At 39.4% G+C, this 24,923-nt stretch overlaps 2 protein-coding genes across 2 annotated transcripts; one reads left to right on the top strand and one right to left on the bottom strand.

Annotated features, from left to right (window-relative positions):
* The first annotated feature begins 2,471 nt into the window (after nt 1–2,471).
* On the top strand, nt 2,472–10,656 carry LOC141612404 (peroxisomal nicotinamide adenine dinucleotide carrier). The gene is made up of 11 exons (XM_074431170.1): nt 2,472–2,922; nt 3,841–3,918; nt 4,049–4,123; nt 5,118–5,248; nt 6,479–6,533; nt 7,603–7,707; nt 8,246–8,314; nt 8,413–8,520; nt 8,602–8,670; nt 9,182–9,236; nt 10,081–10,656. Exons 1-11 carry the CDS (start codon nt 2,842–2,844, stop codon nt 10,269–10,271), a joined length of 1,017 nt encoding a protein of 338 aa, XP_074287271.1. The 5' UTR covers nt 2,472–2,841; the 3' UTR covers nt 10,272–10,656.
* Nucleotides 10,657–12,253: 1,597 nt separating this feature from the next.
* Nucleotides 12,254–13,159, bottom strand: LOC141614732 (uncharacterized). The gene is made up of 2 exons (XM_074433478.1): nt 12,799–13,159; nt 12,254–12,639 (listed from the first exon to the last, which is right to left on the bottom strand). The coding sequence occupies exons 1-2, from the start codon at nt 13,157–13,159 to the stop codon at nt 12,254–12,256; spliced, it is 747 nt and encodes a 248-aa protein (XP_074289579.1).
* Nucleotides 13,160–24,923: the final 11,764 nt, after the last annotated feature.

The following is a 24,923-nucleotide window of genomic DNA, read 5'->3' as shown; positions in this document are numbered from 1 at the left end:
GTAGTTATGTTGTATTTGTTGTTATCTGCGATCATCGGATTATGGGTGTTGTGGTGACGGTGGTGATGTGATTGTGTGGTGACGGTTGTGGTGTTGAGGCAGTGTGATCTTTGTGGTTTGTGTGATTGTGGTGGAGTCACTTGCGGGAGTGGCTTCACACCTAGTTCGCCCTCCGTGGAACCCGCCACGGGAGGGGATGTGCACATTAAGGGACAGGGATTGTTAGTCGCTCGTTGATGAGCTGGACTTGGTGGGGATGGGCTGCGGTCACCCACTGGCGGAGTGGATTACCTGTTGCGATGGGTAATCTGGCAGGGCTACACACTTCGGTGTGTAGTCGGTTACTATGGAGGATGATCGGTAGGTTATATTGTTTGTTGTCTTACATTGATTGAATGGTACTGACCCCGTTGTTGTTGTTTTGTAAAACCTGCGGTGATCCATTCGGGGATGGTGAGCAGACTTGACAGGTATTGCATTTGGTGAGCTTGGGTGGTCAGGGGAAGTCGTCATCACCAGTTGTAGTATCACAGTCATGAGTCTTAGCTATGATTTTGTAGTTGTCCTCAGTTGTATTCACTTTATTGGTTTTTGTTTGGGTTTGAATTGTTGTAAACATTAATACTTTACAGCACTTTTAATAAATGTGTTTGGGACGGACGCTTTTGATCTATACTAACCTCGGGCAACCGAGATGGTAACAGCCTTTCATGCTTAGGTAGTCCTGGTAAGGTACCTTGGTATGAGGGGGTGTTACACTTAGTGTAAACGAAACTCAATCATAAACCAATAGGAAATAAATAAGGGTTATTTCATAACAATAATCCATCTTATTGCTAGTCTGCAATAATCAGTCCATCCTATCAATAATCCCAATTAAATCTAACCTAAGCACCATACCTTCTAATAACGAACCAACTAATATTTTTTGAAATTTATGTTGGAAATATTTGATAGTTTTTGGACAACCTAACTAGTATATGTGAAGTTTATATATAATATTTTCAAGTGATAAATCAAGAACTTGGTTTATTTGATACACATAAACATCATAAAATATCAGCTGGTTCGTTATTAGAAGGTATGATGTTTAGGTTGGATTTAATTGGGATTATTGATAAGATGGAGTGATTATTGCAGACCACCAATATGATGGATTATTGTTATGAAATAACCCAATTACCTTTTTGCTCTACAAAATGATAAACTCTCGTAGTTTTCATCATTAAACATTCACATATGCCCCACAAATACTATCCTACAACCAGTTGTATAGTTGCATTGTACAACCGCCTCAAAGTTGTTGAGCGCTTACACAAAGTTGCTGAGCTATTTTACAAGTTATTGAGCTATTTTACGAAGTTATTGAGCTTAATAATTATTCTGTTAAACTCAATAACTTTGTATCATAACTCGATAATTTTGTTAGTAGAGCTCGATAACTTTATAACAAAGCTCAATTACATTGAATAAGTTGTATATACAACCAGTTGTATAAAACTTGGGTGAAGTTTAGTGGTTAAAACTTGGGTGAAATTACCAGGAAATTCAGGTTCAAGTCTTCCCAAAAACAATTGTGTGGAGTGTTTATGGTCTTAGTCCATGTCACCCTTACCTGGTATGCATGTTTTACAGGCTATCACATATACCCGAAGATTTACCCAGTGCACACCGAAGGTAGCGACTGCGCGTTCCGTCGTCACAAAAAATAAAAATAAAAATTCACATATACGTACCATCTGTCAGATTTAGAGTTAGTTTTAACGAAACAACTAATCACTCACCATTTAATGCACATAAACATCAATTAAGATCTCCCACAACCTTTTTTTCATTTCCCTTTTTTTAAATTCGGCTATGAGGACTGTCTTAAATCAAGATATTGTTAGAGCATCTCCAATGGACAGCTACAACACGTTGTAGCTTGATTTGCCAATACGGTTTTTTAAGCTATTTTGCTCTTCGACTACATATCGTTCCAATGGTTGGCTATAACACTTTATAGCTTTATGGGTCCTACAATAAAATTTTCCTCCAATTATAAATTTTACTTTTTATTTTATTTTTATTTTTTAAAACCAAGCAACATGCTTGGAAATTTCAATCTTTCATAAAAGCTACATCAATCTTTCCTCACTCCAATGGTAAAGCTACTTTGCTTTATTTATTTTATAAAAATTGCAACAGTCTCAGAAAGAAACCATTGAGATGCTTTCTTAAATAAAATTTGGTGCATAAAATTAGTCGCATTAGTTTTGAAAGTTAGTCTAGTGAAAACGGTTTTATACTATATACGGAGCAGGTGTAAAATGAAGTCAAATACAACCACCTATTAATGGATAAAAAGGGTTACTAAACGATTTCATTTTACGATAAATTTGTGTATTCACCTTACATAAATATTTGGGTAGTCTTGGTGATTAATGAAACAAGAAGTCACACTCATCAAATGCGATGAAAGAATGACAACTCTAATGCGAATGAACATAAAATAAGCCGCATTCACGTAATTGAAGCATAACACGTTTATTACACCCAAGGGTACTTTAGTCAGCATATTCCAACATCTCATAAAACAACCGCCATCAACATTACTCCCTCACTCGCCCGTATCAAACACGCGCCTCCAATCTCCCCATCACACACTATCGTGTAACTCACGCAACCAAACCCACTCCTCAATCAAACAACGAAATGTTACTACACACTACTCTCACCTTCTGATAAAAACAACCTTCCCCCGCGCTACTTCCAAAGTCAAGATCTTCTACTTTCTCTCTCTACCACCCTCTTTCTCTCTCTAAAACTCGATCTCCGCCGCTATCGCCGCCATCTACGGCGATGTCTGACGCTTTGATCAACGGCCTTGCCGGCGCCGGCGGTGGTATTATCGCTCAGCTTCTCACTTATCCCTTACAAACCGTAATCTCTTCAACTTTTTATTTTTATTTTTATTTTTTTTGTGATTTTGAGATTAGTTTGAAGTGTAAATGTGATATTAGCTTAATTTTTTATCTGGTTTAATTAGATTGAAATTATATTAGGTTAATGATCTCGTAATTTCTCCATTATTGACTTTTTTTTGTATTTTTTTGAGATTAATTCGAGGTGCAATGTGCTTAATTTCATGGTTTAATTGTATTGAATGATATTAGGTTAATGATCTTTTTAGTTTTCCCTTACGTAGTAGATACGGTGAATTATTATTTTCATTAACTTTAATTTTTTGTCATTTTGGTGATTTTGAGATTAATTTGGAATGTAATGTGATTTTAGCTTAATTTTCTGGTTCAATTATATTAAAAATGAAATCAGGTTGATGAATTTATACATTCTGTAATTTATTGACTTTTTGTTATTTACCTTTGGTGATTTTAAGATTAATTTGAGGTGTGATGTGGTATTAGCTTAATTTTCTGGTTTAATTATACTGAAATGAAATTATGTTTATCAACTTCTTACTAATCTCTTACAAACTGTAATCGATTCTCTTTTATTGATTTTTTTGTGTACTTTAGTTAATTTTAAGACTGACTTGAGCTGTGATGTAATATTAGCTTCTTTCCTGGTTTATTTATATTAAAAACTAGAATGATTTTAGGTATTTAATCGCATTACTTAAAAAAAGACATTGTAATTTCTTCTCCTGTATTGACCTTTTGAGAGGGTAATTTGAGATTAATCTGATTAATTAGAGCCTAATTTTGAAGTTTATTGTTATTGAAATGAAATTGGGTTAATGTTCTGATCAACTTTTGTTTGTAAGTTTAGTGATTTTTTTATTAATTTGAGGAACATCAGTTTAATTTGCTGATTTAATTATATTGATAATGGAATTAGGTTAATGCTAGGCAGCAAACAGATCGAGAAACAAACAAAGAGAATAATAAACTTGGAACTCTTCAACACATGTCTAAGGTAATTTGTCCATTGTAAATACTTGTATTATTTGTTTGAATCATATGTATTTATAATGAGGTACATATTGTGCAATTAAGTGGTTGGTGTTTGACAGAGAACATATTTTTGGTTGTGGAATGATCGGTAGGTAGTGAAACATGAAGGATGGGGGAGGTTGTATAAAGGTTTAGCTCCGTCATTAGTCGGCACCGTTGCTTCTCAGGTAATGTGTTGTTTTGAAAGTGGCCATTTTATGGTGTTATTGTTTACCTTGAACAATTTGATGCTGATTTGTTATAATGCAGCTTAGCTTATCGTATTATTTGTCCACTGTTTATTTCCAACGGCTAAAGAAGCCTAGTTTATCGTATCATCTGTGCACTATTTATTTCCAAGTTTCCAACTGCTAGAGAAGCTTAGTTAGCATTGAACAATTTGTACTTGAGCTGTATTTCATTAGAGAACTAAAGTTAGCCTTATCAGTTCATTGAATTTGAAAGTAACCTTGGGAGTCATTATAATGCCGAGAAAATTACTAGAACTAGATTTGCATGTGAGGTTTAGTAATAAAAAGATATTCCTAGATTTGAGGAATCTTGAAGCTTTGCCTAGATTTTCATCTGGCTCATGTGACTGAATTATTTTTATTGAAATGTACTATTAGTACAGCCTCTGTCTTCTAGAGACATGGCTAAGGTTGGGTATATCTGATCCATTGTTTTACTCAGCAATTTGTGGGATTCTGCGAGGCACTTGGGTTATGTTGTTACTGTACTAGTACTATTATCTGTCTGCCTATGCTCTTTTCCTATGTCGTGCGAGAAAATGATTACTTATTGTAACTGGTTAGATTAAGAAAGAATATGATGACCTCTTTAACTACAGCACATATCATATATGGAGAAGCATAATGTGCTTTGAGATCTGAGACTGATGGTACAAGTCCAATACAATATACGCTTATGTCCCTACTTCTTATGTGCAATTGACGTTGGTGATACAATGTTTCGGTACTCTGGACTTCTGGAGTCTAGCTCCATATGTAGTTCACTTGCCCCTCTCCCTCACTAGAAGAAGGGGATGGTGGTGGCGAGTTAGTCAATTGGAACCTTGAATTTCCTGAATTGACAGTGTTCTATATCTTATTATAAGATGTTTTTGCATTTTGTCCTTCTATTTGTCTGAATCGTCTTTTGATCCTAGTGCTTATGATACAGGGTGTTTACTATTATTTCTATCAAATATTCAGGGATAAGGCTGAAGCCATTGCTCTTGACCGCAGGAAGAGAGGACAAGGGGACGGATCAGTGGGCATGCTCTCATCATTGGTCGTGGCTGCTTTATCTGGGTGATTACCTGTTTGTTATCTGTTTAGATCTTCACTCTTTATTACTGTTCATGTCACTTACAACAACAACAAAACACCAACAACACCAACATCAGAGCCTTAATCCCAAAATGATTTGGGGTCGGCTGACATGAATCATCTTTTAGAACCATCCCTGGGTGATCGCTAGGGGTGAGCAAAACCGGAAACCGTATCGGATATCCGGTTTTTTAAATCTCCTTTTTTAGTATCCTTATCCGATACGGTTTTTACGTATATCCGGAAACCGTATATCCGGTTTTTCCGTATATCCGGAAACCGTTATCCGGTTTTCAGCCTCACTTATGTAATTTAATATATTTTTTTTTCTTTTCTAAGTGTGGTTGTTGGTTTTTTCGTAACTTAAAAGTGTTTTAAAGAGTTATAAAGGTAAATAACTGATAAAGTTTAATACTAATAAGGTTTAAACACCAACATATTTTATATTTTGTGATTTTTGTATATATTTTAATATTTTATTCTAGAAAAAAGGCAACCGTATCGGATACCGTATATCCGGTTTCATATTTTGCCGATCCTTATCCGATACGGTTTTTAAAGAACCGTATCGGATATCCGGAAATTTGTATCGGATATCCGGAAATCCGTATAATTAAATCCGTATAGCGTATCGAATACGTATGATAAAACCGTATCGTATAATTTTGCTCAGCCCTAGTGATCTCACACCTCAAAATGCGAAAATATAGAAAAAGAAGAGTGAAAAGCAAATGGGGGGTGAAACATAATACAAAAGTCAAGTTAAACTTATAGGTTTGAAAATTTGAAGGTCAATTATACTCATAATTATAATCAACTTTTTGCTTTTCCGGTGTTGTTCATTGGTCTAAGAGTAAAATTTGAAGGTCTGCATTTGAGATTTATACTTTTCAGATTTCATTGCTTTGTTGTTGCATAGGTTCCACTTTGTAGGACGAAGTATTGGCAGTGATTGCTGCTCAATCTGGTCTAGTTTTTTTTTTTTTCTTTCAATTTTCCCCTATGAATCTTGTGTACCAGTTCATTTTCCTGTGAATACGTACGTAGCATGATTTCTATATATAGCATTATAGTAGTATGCTATGAAAAGTCTTACTACATATGATCCTTGTTCATAGAACCTCTTGCCGGTGTTTTTGGGTGTTATTAAATTTGCTTATATATGTAGTCACATACTAACATCAAGTATGTTTTCTTCCCTTGTTGCTTTAGGTGTGTAAATGTGCTGCTTACTAATCCTATATGGGTAATCGTCACTCGCATGCAGGTATTTTAAAGGACATCAATTCTACGGTTTTACTGTCTAATTGAATGAATAAATCATAAATGTTAGCTTATCTGCTTATCACCGTAGCATGACACTTCTATTTCTTTGAACACCTCATATTGAGATGCGTCAGTAGCAAACCAATTGGCCTTTTTTTTCTACTCAAAATTTCGGGTTTATTTAGTTAACTTTGAATTAATAATCAACAATTCTCTGGACATGCATCAAGGTAGATTTTCTACAATTACGTACAGAGTCATACTTTTTCTTGGGTCAACCTTCCCACTCCGCAAATCATTTTAGGAATAGGGTGTAAGGCTTTAATGTTGTTGCTTCCTACTCCCGTTCTTATTAACCTCTTTCTTCACTATCTATTACAAATAAAGATATGTTCGACATTCAAAGCAAGACAGTGAAGTTCTTAGTAGCTAATATGCATATTGTCGACATGAATAATAATTATGACTTATGAGTTGGTGACTGTAAAAGAATCGGATTTGTCAGCACAATACATGTACAAAATGAGATGAACACCCGCCATTCAATATTACAGATAACTAGTGGTGTGATGTTTGAATTTACATTCTTACATTATACTGGATTGTGTCCATGAGTTTAACTGTCCAACATTTGGACTAATAGAGATCATAAGTCTGGAATGATACGAAATATTGGATAGAGCAGCTACACCACCCTGGCTCCTAGCATAGTATGAATTGAGTGAGGTGAGTGGTCAGAAATGGGTCTTTCCAACATTTCTTAGTTGAGGTGATTGGTTTGTTTTCTCAAGTTCTTCAATCAACCAGATAATTCATGCTGGTATCATCTGTTGAACAATTTTGATTAGATTGAACTGTATCTCTTCTCTATAGAATGACAACATATGATTGCATGATGTCATCCTGTATTGTTCAGCATTGGTACATACCATTGAAGCTTGTTCTTTAACAGCATTCATAAAGCGTAACCTGGCTGCTCTGCGCATATGTTGAATGGTGTGCGTGGAAAATAGAATGAGTAGTTCCTGTTTTTGGAACGCTTATTTTTCTGTCTTCTTTACTTTTTACAGACGCATACCAAGTCCTCCAAAAAGAACCACCATCGACAAGCTTCAAAGACTCCTGAAGAAATTATAGCAGCCATTGAGCCACCTCCATATGGAACTAGCAATGCAGTATGTAGTATCCATGTCTCATTACTTCCCTCCAGTCATAAAATGTCTTGTTCTTATTTACTGTTTTTCATTTGTCATTGAGCATGTTCCTTATTCCATGACCTCATATTAGTTATCTATTTGTATATATTCTTCACCAAGTTATGCTCGATCTTGTACTGTATTATTCAGACCTCGTTGAGTCCTTGAGTGGTATATAATTGGTCTCCATAAACATAGGGTGGCATGGATGCAAGTTGTAACCACAAGCAATTCCTATTATCAGCGTAAAAGACTAGTAAAGACATTGTATTTAGGCGACACTTGGTGTCATTCCAGTTTCAAATAAAAAATAATTAAGAAAGAGGAAATAAGAAGAGCGATGGATAATAGACTAGTGAATCTATGTGGATCATGAAACCCTGGATATCATGGGATTCGTAGGTATGCTAAGCGCTAACAAAATTTATATGGTCGCCTTGCTTTTGCGGCAAGCTTGTTCATTTAGTGCTATGATATGGTCTCCACATACTTTATTTTTCATTCATAAAATTTGTAGGTGCAAGAACTTTACAGTGAAGCTGGATTTTTGGGCTTTTGGAAAGGGGTGATTCCAACATTAATAATGGTACTTGAATATTTTACATATGTTGGCTAAGGGTTGATAGTATATTGAGCATTTTATTGTTATAATTAAGGTGGTGTTGTGTGCACATGTACCTGCAGGTAAGCAATCCTTCCATGCAGTTTATGCTGTATGAAACCCTGTTGAAAAAAGTAAAGGAAAGACGTGCAATGAAAAAGACCGGTAGCAATAGTGTAACTGCATTAGAGGTTGGCATTTGTCTTGGTATCAAAGTTGTAAACAGCAACTTTCCACCTAAATTCTGAATTTAGTTTCTCTTTGGTTCGTAGATTTTCTTACTTGGGGCTGTGGCAAAGCTTGGAGCCACTGTTGTGACATATCCACTTTTGGTCGTCAAGGTATTGACTTCATCTTACTAAGAATAAGTTTTCAAGGAATCCTCCAAGATAGATTCCTATTTTTCTTCTAAAAAAAATCTGGTGGACCTGATTGTTGGATATTGAAGGCTTGAAGCTATAAATTCAATTACAGCTGTGAATTCAAAATTAAGATGTAAGGAGCTATATATATTTCTCGTGGGAGATCGTCAATTTTTTATTCCAGCCCGTCTTGCTTGTAACGGTCACAAGCTTGTGACCTCTCACAACCCTCTCCCACTTGCCCCTTCCACTTGCCCCTTTGTCTCACGTTACAAGCTTGTGACGGATTTTGTCCGTCACAAATGAGAATTTGTGTTTCTTTAACAAGTAGTTACCTGTGAAGTGAACTTTTACAAAAAAGGAGAAACTTGAATTTACCTGTGCTGTTCTGTTATGAGTGACAAAACATAAATTTAACTCTTGTTGACCTTACATGATCCTATCAAACTTAGGCCAGCATGTTCTCTAATTGTACCTTCTTTTTTTGCAGTCTAGGCTTCAGGCGAAACAAGTTGCTGGAGCAGACAAGAAGCATCATTACGAAGGTTTGTAATACTTCAGTTTCCACTCTTTTATGTACACTCGATTTCAAAAATGACTGAATTTCCAACTTTAGTTATGTCGTTTGACTTTTACCTGGGTAACCAACTAGTCATGGAAGGGCTTAAATTATATGAAAGTCTACCGGCGTCGATAATTTTCGGAGATCATGTTAGCCTATTTAAGCTGAAAGAGGATATATAGTTTTCTCTCTCCCTAACTGTTGCTTCTTTTCTTTTTATTTTCCCGTATCTACTGTCTATTAGTTATGAGTGTATTTGTGATGCATACTTGTATGGTTGTAAGACTGTCCTAGGTGAGCTTTGAAAGCCGAACTCCGAATACTTCAAAGTCAAAAAAAGGACAACAAAGCCTTAAACATCACGGAGTATAAAGGACAGTATAAAACCAAAGCTTTGTCACGATGCAGAAAGTAACGCATCTCTATGTGAACCGTAAGGTTTTAGCTATTTATTGCTAAAGTGCTCTCAGATTTCACTGTGATTTGAGACGCTGTCATTTTAGTGATAGTGGCTGAGCCTAAATTAGTCTTTCTTGTAGTGAGGTGAAGCTTATGGACTTATGGTGATTTGAGGCTATCACATTTTCAATCTATAATCTAAAACTAGAAAGAGTGGTTCTCACTGGCAGTGACTAACTTTAAGTAGCACGGTGCATGTTGCTGCACTGCACATTTTACTATTTTTATGACCATTGATCTTCTTGAAATCGAAATTGAGAACTTCTGGTCAGATCTGCACCAACCTGTTTCTAGAGCCTACTATATCCTTGATCGTGTAGCATGTTATGCTATTATGCTATTATCATTGATGTTTTTAATGTTCTCAGGAACATTAGATGCGATCATGAAGATGATTCATAATGAAGGATTAGGTGGATTTTACAAAGGGATGCGCACAAAAATTGTACAAAGTGTTGTTGCTGCTGCCATCTTGTTTATGATTAAGGAGGAATTAGTGAAAGGAACACGGTTTTTACTTGGTAAAAATGGCTTAAAGACGGCGGTGCCAAAGCCTTGATAACTATAGATCTGGCCCTTTTTCGCCTGCACATGTTGATCAATTTCCCGACGCACCAGTAGTTCATGTGCAAATAAATTTAGTATGCTAGAATCTCATATTATGTACTGTATTGATTCATGACAAGCCATTGTTAAGGATTTCCACAATGGATCAAAGCTGTTATGTGTCTTATGTGTATGTGTGTAATGAACTTGCGACAGCGAGGCAGTTAGCAATTACTGGTTTAGTCTGTTACACTAATTCCCGACAGTTGAACAAACTGTTTGTAGGCATTTCGACATTTTCATCGATTTCTCATCGATTTTTCTGCCTTCATTTTTAGGTTACTCAGTGTACCTTTCAATTTCAAGGTTCATAAATCATCTTCCAAACTTTTAGGTTACTCATTATAGCTCTTGTGATTGATTTTTAAGTTGTTTTATGGAGGGAGGCATGAAGTTAGTTCAAATTGTTTCCGAACTTCCATGATTGTTCAGTAGCGGCTCTTAGCCTCTTACAAATCCTAGCTCGATTCAACTGTTTACACTTCGAGTCCTCTAAGCCAAAGTGATCTAGTCACATGCTTGTGTGCGGACCACCGGGCGTGCATACACAACCTCGGTTGACCTGCCCACACGGTGACACGGGCACACAACCTCGGTTTATCACTTCTAGGAGGAGTGCCAGTGTGCATTGTTGGTTGCTGATTTCCATGACTCCCGAGTCTCGAGGGTACAGGTTGGGACTTTGTGAAGGTAGAATATGTCTTTCTACCTTTTGACCAAGACCAAATTCTTAGGATCCGAGTATATATGTGACGTATTCTGTTGAACTAGAGAAGGATGGAATCTATTTGGGGAAGTCGTACCATCTCTTAATGGCAAATGAGATGGACAGAGAGGGCCAATCTGACTTTGCTGAAGAGGCGTGATCCGTGAATGTGGAATATGATATGGAAATTGCCAATCTTATCTCGTATTCCCTTCGTTTCGGTTATGTTAATCCTATGTTACTCAGGCTCGTTTACTCGTGTCCGACAAAATACGTATTGGAGTATCTGATACGACTATTTTGTGCCAAATTTTCAATATTTTGGTCCAAAATAAAGTATCTTAGTGTTGTATCGTATCCGATAAAATACGTATCCAAATGAAGGTGACGTGAACGGAGAGAGGATCAAACTTTTTTCCAACATTTGTATAATGAATTAATGACCGTTGACCGGGATGGAGGGAGTATCCTATAACAACAAAATGTCATATACAGAGTACAAGAAAATGGATAGTTAGTAGTTAGGCTTTATAAATAAATAAAAAGAAAAAAGACCAATAAATATGGAAGGCGAGTAGAAATGTTCAGAGTAAATAGGAGTAACTCGAGTTACCTGTTTTGGTATTTTTCTACCGAATTAGGTTAAATTAGGTCAAAGCGGTCTTATTTGTTGTATATGAATTATATCGTTTGTATGAATGCTGAGTATGAATGAAAAGATGCAAATAAGAATTAACACAAGAGATTTGGTGACGCGGAAAACCCAATGTGGGAAACGACCGCGGAAAGGGACAATACCCTTCCAATGATTGCACTAGCAGTTTAATGTAAGGACGATTACAAGAGAGGTAGCGATGGAAATCTAGCTAGCACAATGCTCTATGTTTGCACGTTGGTTTTGAATGAATCTTTCTCCTTCTTCTCCTTGTCTATATATAGGGCCTAAACCTTAATAGGGTTTAGGTTGCTTGCCTGATAAGTAAAGTCGTGTCCGAGTCTTATTGGACTTCTTTCCCGTGATTGCCTGATAAGTAAAGCAGTGTGAAAGAATGGTCTACCCAAGATGATAGGAATTTGGGTGTCCTCAGCCATGTATAAGACAACAAAGTCAACGAGAATAAAGAATTTCCCAACTCTAACTGGAACATCCTCCAAAACACCCAATGAGTGTTTAATAGATCGGTCAACCATTTGTTAGGTCATATTAGTAACACTCATTTGACCCATATTTAACTTTTACAGATAGAGTAAGACATGACACTGACACTAGCTCCTAAATCACAAAGAGCTTTACTAAAAGCAAGATGACCGATATGACAAGGGATAGAAAAACTCCCTGGATCCTTTAGCTTAGATGGAGAAATAGCTTGTAACACAGCGATGCACTTTTGAGTGAATGCAACCATTTCCACTTCATCAAAGGACCTCTTCCACGTCAATATCTCCTTCATAAACTTCACATAAGTAGGCACTTGAATGATCAACTCAGTAAAAGGAACACTCACTTGTAAGTTCTTTACTACCTCCATAAACCTTCCAAACTGCTTGTCCAGCTTAGATTTTTGTTGACAATGCGGAAAAGGTAGTGCAATAGTAATCGGCTCGGCTTCCTTTTCTTTAGAAACAACTTTTGAAACACCGTCATCTGCAGCAGTGGTGCCTCGATCGAGCCTGGGGAGCACTCGATCGAGCACAGTGGTTCCTCGATCGAGCCCGTGACTACTCGATCGAGGATCTTTATCAGATCCGTTCTTTTTGCTTTTCTCGCTTTTACTCTCATCTCGTGTTTCACTTTCGTCAACTTCTTTTTCATCGTCACTTAGATCCAAATTACCCAATCCTTTAGGATGCATATAGAGTACATCATCTCCATTAGTGGGCAATTTATCTTCATTACTTGGCAACTCCGGATTTTGATATGTGGTGCCACTCCTCAATTCAATGACATTAGCTTGCTCATAAGCTTGCTTACCTTGAGGAGGTAAATTTCTGGGCTGTTTTGAAGGATTAGTAACCGCTAGTTGGGCAACTTGTATATCCAACATCTTATTATGAGCCACTAACTCGGCTATTTGAGCCGATTGCTTTTGTTGCAACATCAGAGTTTGTTGTAACATAGCCTTCATCTCTGCCATATCATTACTTGGATCTTGTTGATGATTTTGTTGAGGAGCTTTGAGGATGTTGTTGATATTGATTATTGTACTGTGGACCTCCTTGATTCTGCCTTTGATAACCTCCTTGTGGTTGATTACCACGGTTTTGAGGAACAATATATGGATTTTTATGAGTTTGTTGCGGTCGTGGATTTTGCACATTCTGACTAGACCACTGAAGAAAAGGATGCTCCTTCGTCTTCTCATTATAGAAATTAGAGAAAGGGTTACCTTGCCGATAGGATTAGAAGGCATTAACCTGCTCCAATGTGCTCAAACACCCAGCTTCATTATGACCATCCATACCACATTGTGCACAAGACTCCTCCTGATGACTCATAGCATGAACCACTTGCTTATTACCCAAGGATTGGGTAGTCTTCAACTCAGCAATTTCGGCAGTTAAAATCTCCAACTGCGCCGCAATACCACTATCTGACCCACTACCCCTTGTACTGCCTCTTGGGTTTCCATAGTTAGCGGTATGGGTAGCAATCTGATCAATCAACTTCCAGGCATTGTCATCATTGGTGTTGTCCTGAAACCCCCCGCTAGCTGAAGAATCTAGCAAAGCACGATGTTCATCATACAACCCTTTATAAAATCGGTTGCAAAGAAATCACTTTTGAAAACCATGATGAGGAACTGAACGAACTAATCTCTTGAACCGAACCCATGCCCCATTCAAGTCCTCAGTGGGGCCTTGTTTGAAACTGGTGATTTGACTCCTCAAAGCATTGGTCTTCTGCGGTGGAAAATATCTCTTGAAAAAAACAAGAGCTAGAGTATTCTAGTCAGTAACTCCATGATCCTCCATATCCAAATCTCGCAACCACTCCGCAGTACCATCTCTTAGGGAAAAAGGAAAGATCACCTGTTTGACTTGATCTTGAGTCACCCCAGCAGATAAAGGGATTGAACAACAGTAGTTAGTGAATTTTTTCATATGTTTTGCAGGGTCTTCATTAGCTCCTCCTCCAAATAGATTTCGTTCCACCAAATTGATGTAAGATGGCCGAATCTCAAAAGTACCATTTTCAGTTGTAGGGAGCTTGAATCCTTTAGGGATGGAAGCCAAAGTAGGCTCGGAATGACTTTCTAAAGTAGGCATGATGGTAAGTATCGCAGGAACTGGAATATCAAAGTCAAGAAGTATTATCCTCTTCGCAGGACGGATTTTCTGAAGTAACTGAATGCTCTGTCTCAACGTCAAGTATACTCAAGTCTTCTACTTGACCCACTTCTTTTTCTGAAACTTTCGTCTGTAGCGAAAATTCTTCTTTGGCACGGGATCTATTGGTAAAATCTCGGACCTAGTTGACCTGGGCATAAACGAAACTAAGAGAAAAGTGTGAGAACGGTCTCAAGGAACTAAAGTTCCTTGAGACAAAAGACAAAATAAACAAAAACAAACAAGAAAATTGTTGCCTCCCCGGCAACGACGCCAAATTTGATAAGGCTAAAGTCATATCACCTAGCTCAAATAAATCCTATCTCAGTACTAACAAAATAGCTAGTGGTACGACAAGTATTGAATCCAGAGGGAGGCGGTAATATTCAATTTGCTAATATTTAGATCGTCTTAAAGTAACAATTTCCTGGGGGTTTGTTTGGTTTGTTTTCTAGCAATCTAATTGCAAGTGAAATAAAGTTGAATAATAATCATATTAAGAAGTCTAGGATACCGGTTGACTAGGTCAATTATACGGGGTATATCTTTATCAATTGTTAGGTCAATCAAACTATCTAAGGTCACAAGATTGATTAATTCTATTATGCTCTTTAGATTCGGTTTAACATGCAATTGCTATAATTAAACTCAACCTATTTGATTATCGCAGCCTATATTAATTCTAACCCAGTCGGTGAAAGTATTAATTCGCTACACTAATTATAAATTCAGCCTTTAAATCAAATAACTAGAATAAGAACAATAATCAAACGATAGTTTATACGATATTACTAACAATCAATTAATAATTCCCCTTTTAACCTAGATAAATAATTTAGCTACTCATATTGATAAGACTAACAAGAATAACAATTGACAAAGGCATAATTAAAGACAATAAATAAGAACATGAACTATATTATTAATTAATGAGGAAAGATTAAAGTACCTTAACAATAATTAAAGATGGAAGATTAGAGATCTCAATGCTAGCCGACTAACAACTTAGAGTATTTCGAGTTCTAAAGTAAATAAAAGCGTAACCTAATAACTTTCCCGAGTTTAGGATATATAGTATAAAAAAAGACGTGTTTTAGGAAAACACGGAAAATTGCCAGAGAGAAGGATCCTCGATCGAGGACACTTACTCGATCGAGCCTATGGCTACTCGATCGAGGAATCAGGTCCTCAGCTCTATCTTCGTCTTAACTTCTCTTTTTTATCTTCAAGTCTCCTCGTTTCTCGTGCCATGCCTTGTGTATTCCGCTATGCCATATCCACAATGCTCATCTTTACTTGATTCACCTCATAATGCGTCATTTCTGCATTAAAACATAAAGTAGCGGCAATATCGACATTTCACTATAAAAGGCATATAAATGGCATAATAAGCACAGAAACGGCATCAAAACCAACATGAAAGGAGTTATAAAAGTGTATATAAAAGTGATACATCACGTTCACAACCCTTCTCCGACCAATCTCCCTCGATGGCTAACCAACTCCAAATTGCCAACCCCGCCCAACCCGCCAACCCCCTCAACATTGTCACCTTTGCCAACTGCATCCAACTCAAGGACTCAATCACGTTCCGTTAATGGCGGTTCCAAGTTCGAGTTATCCTCAATGGCCTTGCCCTATTTTTCTATCTCGATGGAACAAATCCCGCCCCGCCCAACACTCTCACGGTTGACCCCACTCCACCAGAAACTCAGCCCACGACTCAACCCAACCGCGCCTACACGACATGGTACCGTCATGATCAATTGATGCACTCGGTGCTCTCGCCGGTACCCTCACCCCATCCACAGCAGCCCTTATTGCTAATGGCCAAACCTCTCATGATGCTTGGTCTACCCTATCCAAAGCCTTTGCCAATTCCTCTCGTGGTCACCATCTTCAAATCAAAGACCGTCTTGACCACATCTCTCACACTGATGATATGTCTATTACCGACTACATGACTGCTATAAAATCATGTACCGATGACCTCGCCCAACTTCAACATCCAATGGATGTTGATGACATAACCGCTAAAGTCCTTAATGGCCTCAACTTCGCCAAGTATCGCTCAGTAAGCGAGGCTATCCGTGCACGCGATACTCTGATATCGTTCGAAGTTTTACATGAAAAGCTCATCCAACATGAGCTCCGCCTTAAACGACTCTCAACCTGCTACCTTTAACCCCTCTGCTAATGCTGCCTACTATTGCCACCATAACAATAACAACCGTAACTCCTACCCCAATCGCAACACCAACTACAATAAAAAATCGACCAATACCAATACCACTACTGCCCAATCCGCCTACTCGAAACCCTTTAAGGGTCGCTGTCACTATTGCGATATAGTGGGTCATGTCGCATCTGATTGCCACGATATCCAGACCAAATACCCCACCTTCGTGTTTCCAACCCGTAAACCTCGTGGCCTCCACCACAAGCCCATACCGCCTCTCATTCCACCCATGTTCCGACACGCTCATGGACAGTCGACAGTGGCGCTTCGCACCACATCACTAATGACCTTAATAATCTCTCCCTCCACAACCTTATAACGGCCCTGATGATCTCGTCATAGGTGATGGCTTCGCTCTTCAAATTACTCACTCCGGTTCATTTTCTATTCCCTCTTCTCATGTCTTCTTATCGTTTACAAATGTTTTAAGGGTTCCCGCTATTTCTTGCAATCTATTATCTATTTCCCAATTCTGTAATGATAATCATGTTTATGCGGTATTCTAATCTACCTCTTTTTATGTTAAGCAATTTCAGACGGGAGCGGTCCTTCTTCAGGGTTAACTTATTGATGGCTCATACATTTGGACGCACCCCACTCCGCACACCAATCTCGCCACTTCTCCGACTCAAGCTTCGTGGCATCACCATCTTGGCCACCCGTCTTCAAAAAATTTTAATCTTATTAATTCCAAGTTTAAATTACGTATTTCTAATTCTGAGCCCTATATTTCTTGCAATTTGAATAAAAGTCACAAGCTTCCTTTTGGTTAATCCACGCTACACAATACTACGTCTCTTGACTTAATTTTCTCCGACGTTTGGACCTCACCAGTCCTTTCCACCAATGCCTTTAACTATTATGTCATCTTTGTCGACCATTTTATGCATTATATTTGGCTTTATCCACTAAAACGAAAATCTGACACTAAAACCACGTTTAATACATTTCGCGCCATAGTCGAAAAATATTTTAATAAACCCATCCGTCGCTTTTACTCCGACAATGGTGGCGAATACACGACCCTCACTCCTCAACTTAATCTTGACGGTATCTGTGACACCCCCATATACCGAGGAGTCTTAACCAGACCTTCCTTAGCATATAAGGGCATCACCATCTCGGTTACCCGAGGTAAGTAATCATCAAAAGTCGATAGAAGAACAATTACAGTTATGTTACAAGCGTTACACCTAAACTATTAAAACAAAGGTACATCTCGTCGAAGCTATAGAACTACTTCTGACAATACTCGTGAGGACTCTTCCCAACCCGGACTCCAGCTAGCATCCAAGACAGCACCTGCTAAGACGGATTGCTCACCATAAGGGATCACGACAGACACATAAGACAAACAAGACAACCAGACACGATCATTAACTGAGGTAAGACACAACAATCAACCGTCACATAACACAAACACATCCAAACACACACGCAAGCACGCCCACTCCAATCAATCTCCATCACCGACTGTCCACTGAACCAGCCCTGCCAGTGGGGGACCACAGCCGTACCCACCAAATCCCCGCTCATCATACCGAGCGATAACCCTGTCCCATTAATGTGCACATCCCCTCCCGTGGCGGGTTCCACGGAGGGCGAAATTAGGGCGTGAAGCCAATCCCGCAAGTGACTCCACTCAGCCGAGGACGCACCTCGAGAACTAGAGACAATCAATCACACACAACTGCAATACAACGACAACCAACAGAACAGCATACACCAACCGACTACCATGTATACTCAACCACACGGTCACAACAACAATACAACAATGGCACAACAACCGACTCACTAGACAATCAGCAGAAACTGAGTAGGCGAACCTACCTTTAACCAAAAGCAGCGATTCCTCGATCAACCATACGACATAAACCAAGCAATCCCTATACAAACAGTATACGAGCCTATTACTACCAACACAACCCTACAAGGAACAACAAAGACAAAGATGATGACGGTGACGTACCTACGCATCTCACAACGGCGTTAAGACCGCTACCCGACTCAAGCAACGCATCCCCAAGGCACTAACATCCTCAAAGGTTCCCGTGGAAGGTATTTGGTGAAGGGAAGGGAAGGAGGCGACCTATAGATCTGAAGGAATGAGGCGGAAATGATTTGCGGTTTTAACAAAACACGATTATAAACCCTTGCTGAAAAGACGCTACTCGATCGAGTAACCCACTTACTCGATCGAGTGGCCCCTACTCGATCGAGTAGCCTCTACTCTATCGAGTATCACTCACTTCTAAAGGTGATCAAGACACCAAGTAACTCCGACACGCATCACTAAGGGCTATTGCCTGTCCCCAAAGGTTGGTCAACGTTGGTCAACAACGGGTCTCTAAAAGGACGGGTATTACAGTCTTCCCCCCTTAAAAAGAACTTCGTCCCCGAAGTTCAACTCATCCCCCCCACCCATAAGACAAGGAACCAAGGCCAACATCACTGTTTTTCCGACACAGGTCACTATTCTCTAGAAGCATTACTCCCTACGTCATCATCATCATATCCGACACACCACATACACCAACTTCTACAACTCACAACTTGAATTACCAACTCACAACATGCACCAACACGACCAACGACTATACTATTACTCCAAGCATTTAGCCACGCAGCTACGAGATTATACTTTCACTTACACACAACTACCAACATTAAACATGTCACACAACGATCCTATTACACTGCGTAATTCAAACATTTTATTACCGTTCTCGACATACTTATCTCTTTATGACTATCTTGTCATTGTAAGTTACTCAACTTTTACTTAAACATACAAATTACTCATTAAACGATTAAAACAAATACCACTTCATGCTAGCAATATAACAGAGGTAATAGCAAACATTACAAATAAGCAACAAAATTATTATAATATACAACAAAAATTATTATAATATCGGCCTTTTATTTCGCGACATTACTCTTCCCCCCTAAAAAGGAACTTCGTCCCCGAAGTTCACCATCAAATAAATCTTCTAACACAAACCGCACCTTGTCGACATTACTCATTAATCACGGCGAACATAGTCCTATATATACATCTGCTACCTTACGAGACTAATTATCAAAAAAATCATAAAAGACATGCACATATCAATTGTACGTGATGTAGTTATAGAAATTCTGCGCAATAAGTAACAAGTCTTTTCGATAATAAATAAGTTAGGCTTGCTAGTGAAAGCAATAAAAGAAACCTTTATGTCACATTTATTCCCAGAAAACATCATTTATAAGTCGAGTATGGACCCAAGCATAACTAATAAGTCGACCCAAACATGTTACTAACCTTCAATAACCATTAGAAGTATCCAAACATGCAAAAATAGAAATAATCAAACAATTTATTTTGGAAAAGTTCTTGTAACTGTGCCACTCGATCGAGTGGGTTAGGCACTCGGTCGAGCTGGCCCTACTCGATCGAGTATCTTAGCTACTCGATCGAGTAGCCCAAAATCAGATTACTCTTTAGCTGCCATACCTGAAGCTACTCGATCGAGTGAGGGGCACTCGGTCGAGTGTCCACAGGTCAAAATGCCCCGAAAACTCCCTTAACACTACACAAACTATATAAATATACTATCGCATAACCACGAGTCGGATGATAATCCGACCATAAATCCTGCAAACAAGTCTAAGAAAGCAAATACGGCCTTATGGCCACCAATACAATCCGAACATAGAAAGTACGAAAAGAGAACAACTAATATCCAACATAACCAACATCCATAATCAAAAGAGAAAGAAAGGAGTATCACTCCTGCTGCTGCTGCTTATCCATGGCATCATACTCGTATCCACCACCACCTGAGGTGCCTGCTCCTGACGTACCAACACCCGCATCACCACCGGCTCCAGCATCTGGCCTTACATACCAAGGTGTCAAACCACCGTAGGGATATGTCTGAGGTGCTCCCCATGTGGACGCATCCACCCCGTAAGAGTGGAAAACCCCGCTGTAATCTCCGACTCCCCTCCACCAAACTGGATGTGGTCCCGATGTTCCAATACCCTGAGAATACGCCATCTCATGCATGTTCCGGAGCGTCAAGGTAGAAGACACCCTCTCAGTCAGATAACTATCTCGTGTCTCCGGGGTATCAAGGTAAGGGTAACAAGGAAACGGGTGCTGTGGTGGTGCTGCCGGCTGTGGCTGGGTCTCAGCCATCCTCTCTCTCACACGGAGTGGTCCCCTCCCTATCCTGGGTCTGTCCTCCGCAGCTCTCACATTCTCCCCCTTCCTCGGCTCAGGCATAACCTGAAGGATCGCATCATCGATGAGGTATGTCTGTCTCGCCGGAGGTGCATCCTCATCCTCCTCATCAGAATCGGCAGCTACCACTACCGCATCTAACGACTCAGTCGGTGGGAGGTGCTCAGGAGCCGGTATCCTCATCCAGCTCATGCCCCACACCCTCCATGCTAGGCTACCATCCGCCAAGATTCTCAACCATTTCAGGTCGAGGAAATAATCTCTATCCATGGCAGGCACCGGGGTGGCTAAAGGAACGTACTCGGAGGAAGGCTCAAAAGAAGCTAGCTTTTCAGCTAGCCGAGTGGCGATAGCACCACAACTCAGGAATCTAGTATTAGAGGAGGCCATCAAAGCGAGGCTAGCACAAACTATAGCAGGAGCATTAAAGGTCACTTTCTCAGTCCGCTCAGGGTTAAGGTAAGCCATCAGAAGCAACAACTCGTGGGAGTTCAACTTACTCATATCAAACCTCTCGTAAAGGAGACACGACACAGCACGAAGAAATACCCTCAAGGTAACATGTTGCACATCGTTGATCAACATGTTACTAGCGGTGGGAGCATATTTCCCGGTAATGCAGGGCATAAGACGGCAAACCCCGCACTCAGACGGTATGTCACGGAGGGCATCCTTGGGAGGCTTAGCCAAGCCATGGTGAGAGGCAAAAAGGTCCATGGTCAACACGAAGCTGGTGTTCATAAGACGGAACTGTACGGTCTGCTCAATCGGCTCGTATTTAGACGAGCTCATGAACTCAAGAGTCAGAAAAGCATAGGAATGTTTCCGTAAACGGTATAACCCTGTGAACCCCAAAGTCTCAAATATGTGACGGACATCCATCTCAATACCCAGGTCCTCTAAGATAGTCGTGTCCACACAACGGGTCGGCCTCATCCTGCGAGACTGTAAAGCTACAAACCTCTCTCGTTGGTTAAAGTCTATGAACACCACTGATGGGTACTCAGGTACCGCTGGGACTACCGGTCCACTACCCTCCTCGACTTCGGGCTGAGAAGCCCTACCCCTCTTGCTTTGCCTGGTCCCTAAGTTTAGTCTCGGCATCTGTTTCAACATACACGTAATTATACCAACACTTATTCACCAAAACATGTAAGGTACACATATTAAATCGTAAAAGATTCATCTAAGTACACATTATCACCAACAATTCCCAATTGCCAAGTAAAAATTCCAATTTTCAAAGTTCAGACGGTCTTTACAGCTGTGAAAATTTGGCACGCTTAACATAATTTAACTCAGCTATTACAACTTTTAGGACTCAAACCTTCAAATTACCTTCATATACTACTCAAATTTTCCAATTATATGAGACGAATTTCAGATTAAGGCACTTTTAAGACGGAGTTTTAAGACAAAATTTGAGGTGAAAATCACAAAAATCAACTTCCAACATGACATATACAACATACATTACTCAAATTCCATCCTTCAACATGTAAAAGACAACCAAAAATCAATTTAATTTCACAAACCCTAGAAAATTCGGCCCCAAATCTATGCAATTTCTACTCGATTTTAGCATTACTAACAACAACAATCATAAAAAGGGAAGCATTTAGATCATATTACAACAATTACAAGCAAATTTCCTTCCACATAACTCGAAATTTCAGATTTTCTATCAACCTAATTGTCTTTTAATTGATGAAAAGCATTAAAATAGTAAATAAATCATACCTTAATCAAATACGAAGTGAAAGAGCAAGCAAAAGCAATGAAAATCACCCAAATAAATCACCAAAAACACAAGGATTCAAGAGTTGAGAGGGGTTTAGGAGCTAGGGTTTGCGAGATGTGAAGAAGAAATAAGAAGAATGAGGAAGAAAAGAGGTTTATGAACCCATATAATTTCCGGTACTGTAGCTTACTCGATCGAGTGTCTAGTGTACTCGATCGAGTGCCCTCTACTCGATCGAGTAGGCGCTATTTGATCGAGTATTCGTAGGAAATTCCTACATTCTCGACGTCATAGCTTCCTAACTAGATCGAGTGAGGTCTACTCGGTCTAGTAAGCACTCACACTCGGACAAGTAAAGTTGGGTACACGGTCGGAATTACAAGGTTAACTAAAGATTCCTGCAAAACAATATCACGTGCCGATTCCAAACCAAGTTCGGAAGTCGTCACTTGTTATCATATTCATGCACATTATACCGTTACTACTCAATTGTATCGCAATGGTTTCATCACTCGGATTCACATCATATTATTCTACAACGAACTTCACACGACATTATTTACCACATTATTAAATCGTTCTTGTATACATTTAACGCATTACCTTATAATTAAACCTTTGCCTACCATACCGCTAACGAACTTATAAACACATTATTCTAATCGCTCCTTTAACATTGAATTTACAGGTACCATTCAAATGTACTAGCAACATGATTATGCTTCAACCTAAACAACTAATCTACTCAAATTAATCACATCATACGCGGAAACTTTCAGCCATACATGTATCACATTCATCCATTAACGTTTTATAATTCTCATTACAATTCTATAACTATCTTAATTACTAACATTAGCACTATTATAGAACTTATAAAATCATATGAAACTACCATTACCAACAAGCTGAGGCAAATATAGCCGTTACCACATTCCAGATCACATCACACATTTCTAGTCTTTCGCTTACTTCTATCGTGTTAGACCTTTTTCATAATCCTCATTATCATCCCACTCACATATGGGTTCCACAAAATTTTACCATATAGACTTCTAACTTAACTATTACGCACATGCTAACTTCAACAGAGACTTGACCACAATCAATTTCAACATAATCGCCGTACACATTAAACGCATGACCACCGACTCTACATTTCCATACCCAGTGACCGGCTTAAGCACAATGGGGCCAAGATTTTGAAATGAGGGTGCCTACTCACCCAAAATCTAGCATCAGTTGGGGCTCCCATTATACATACACCAGGTTTATTTTATTAGACTCACTACGTTCATTGGGTTCATTTGTTCAGGTTCCAAAATCGCCGCTCTGATACCACTTTGTGACATCCCCATATACCGAAGAGTCTTAACCAGACCTTCCTTAACATATAAGGGCATCACCATCTCGGTTACCCGAGGTAAGTAATCATCAAAAGTCGATAGAAGAACAATTACAGTTATGTTACAAGCGTTACACCTAAACTATTAAAACAAAGGTACATCTCGTCGAAGCTATAGAACTACTTCTGACAATACTCGTGAGGACTCTTCCCAACCCGGACTCCAGCTAGCATCCAAGACAACACCTGCTAAGATGGACTGCTCACCATAAGGGATCACAGCAGACACATAAGACAAATAAGACAACCACACAACGTCAGTTACGTAACTGAGGTAAGACACAACAATCAACCGTCACATAACACAAACACATCCAAACACACACGCAAGCACACCCACTCCAATCAATCTCAGTCACCGACTGTCCACTGGACCAGCCCTGCCAGTGGGGGACCGTAGCCGTACCCACCAAATCCCCGCTCATCATACCGAGCGATAACCCTGTCCCATTAATGTGCACATCCCCTCCCGTGGCGGGTTCCACGGAGGGCGAAATTAGGGCGTGATGCCAATCCCGCAAGTGACTCCACTCAGCCGAGGACGCACCTCGAGAACCAGAGACAATCAATCACACACAACTGCAATACAACGACAACCAACAGAACAGCATACACCAATCGACTACCATGTATACTCAACCACACGGTCACAACAACAATACAATAATGGCACAACAACCGACTCACTAGACAATCAACAGAAACTGAGTAGGCGAACCTACCTTTAACCAAAAGCAGCGATTCCTCGATCAACCATACGACATCAACCACGCAAGCAATCCCTATACAAACAGTACACGAGCCTATTACTACCAACACAACCCTACAAGGAACAACAAAGACAAAGATGATGACGGTGACGTATCTACGCATCTCACAACGGCGTTAAGACCGCTACCCGACTCAAGCAACGCATCCCCAAGGAACTAACATCCTCAAAGGCTCCCGTGGAAGGT

The sequence above is a fragment of the Silene latifolia genome, chromosome 11 (assembly GCF_048544455.1).
Source record: "Silene latifolia isolate original U9 population chromosome 11, ASM4854445v1, whole genome shotgun sequence".
NCBI lineage: Eukaryota > Viridiplantae > Streptophyta > Magnoliopsida > Caryophyllales > Caryophyllaceae > Silene > Silene latifolia.
The sequence above is the reverse complement of the archived record's forward strand: the minus strand, read 5'-3'. Positions and strand labels throughout refer to the sequence as shown.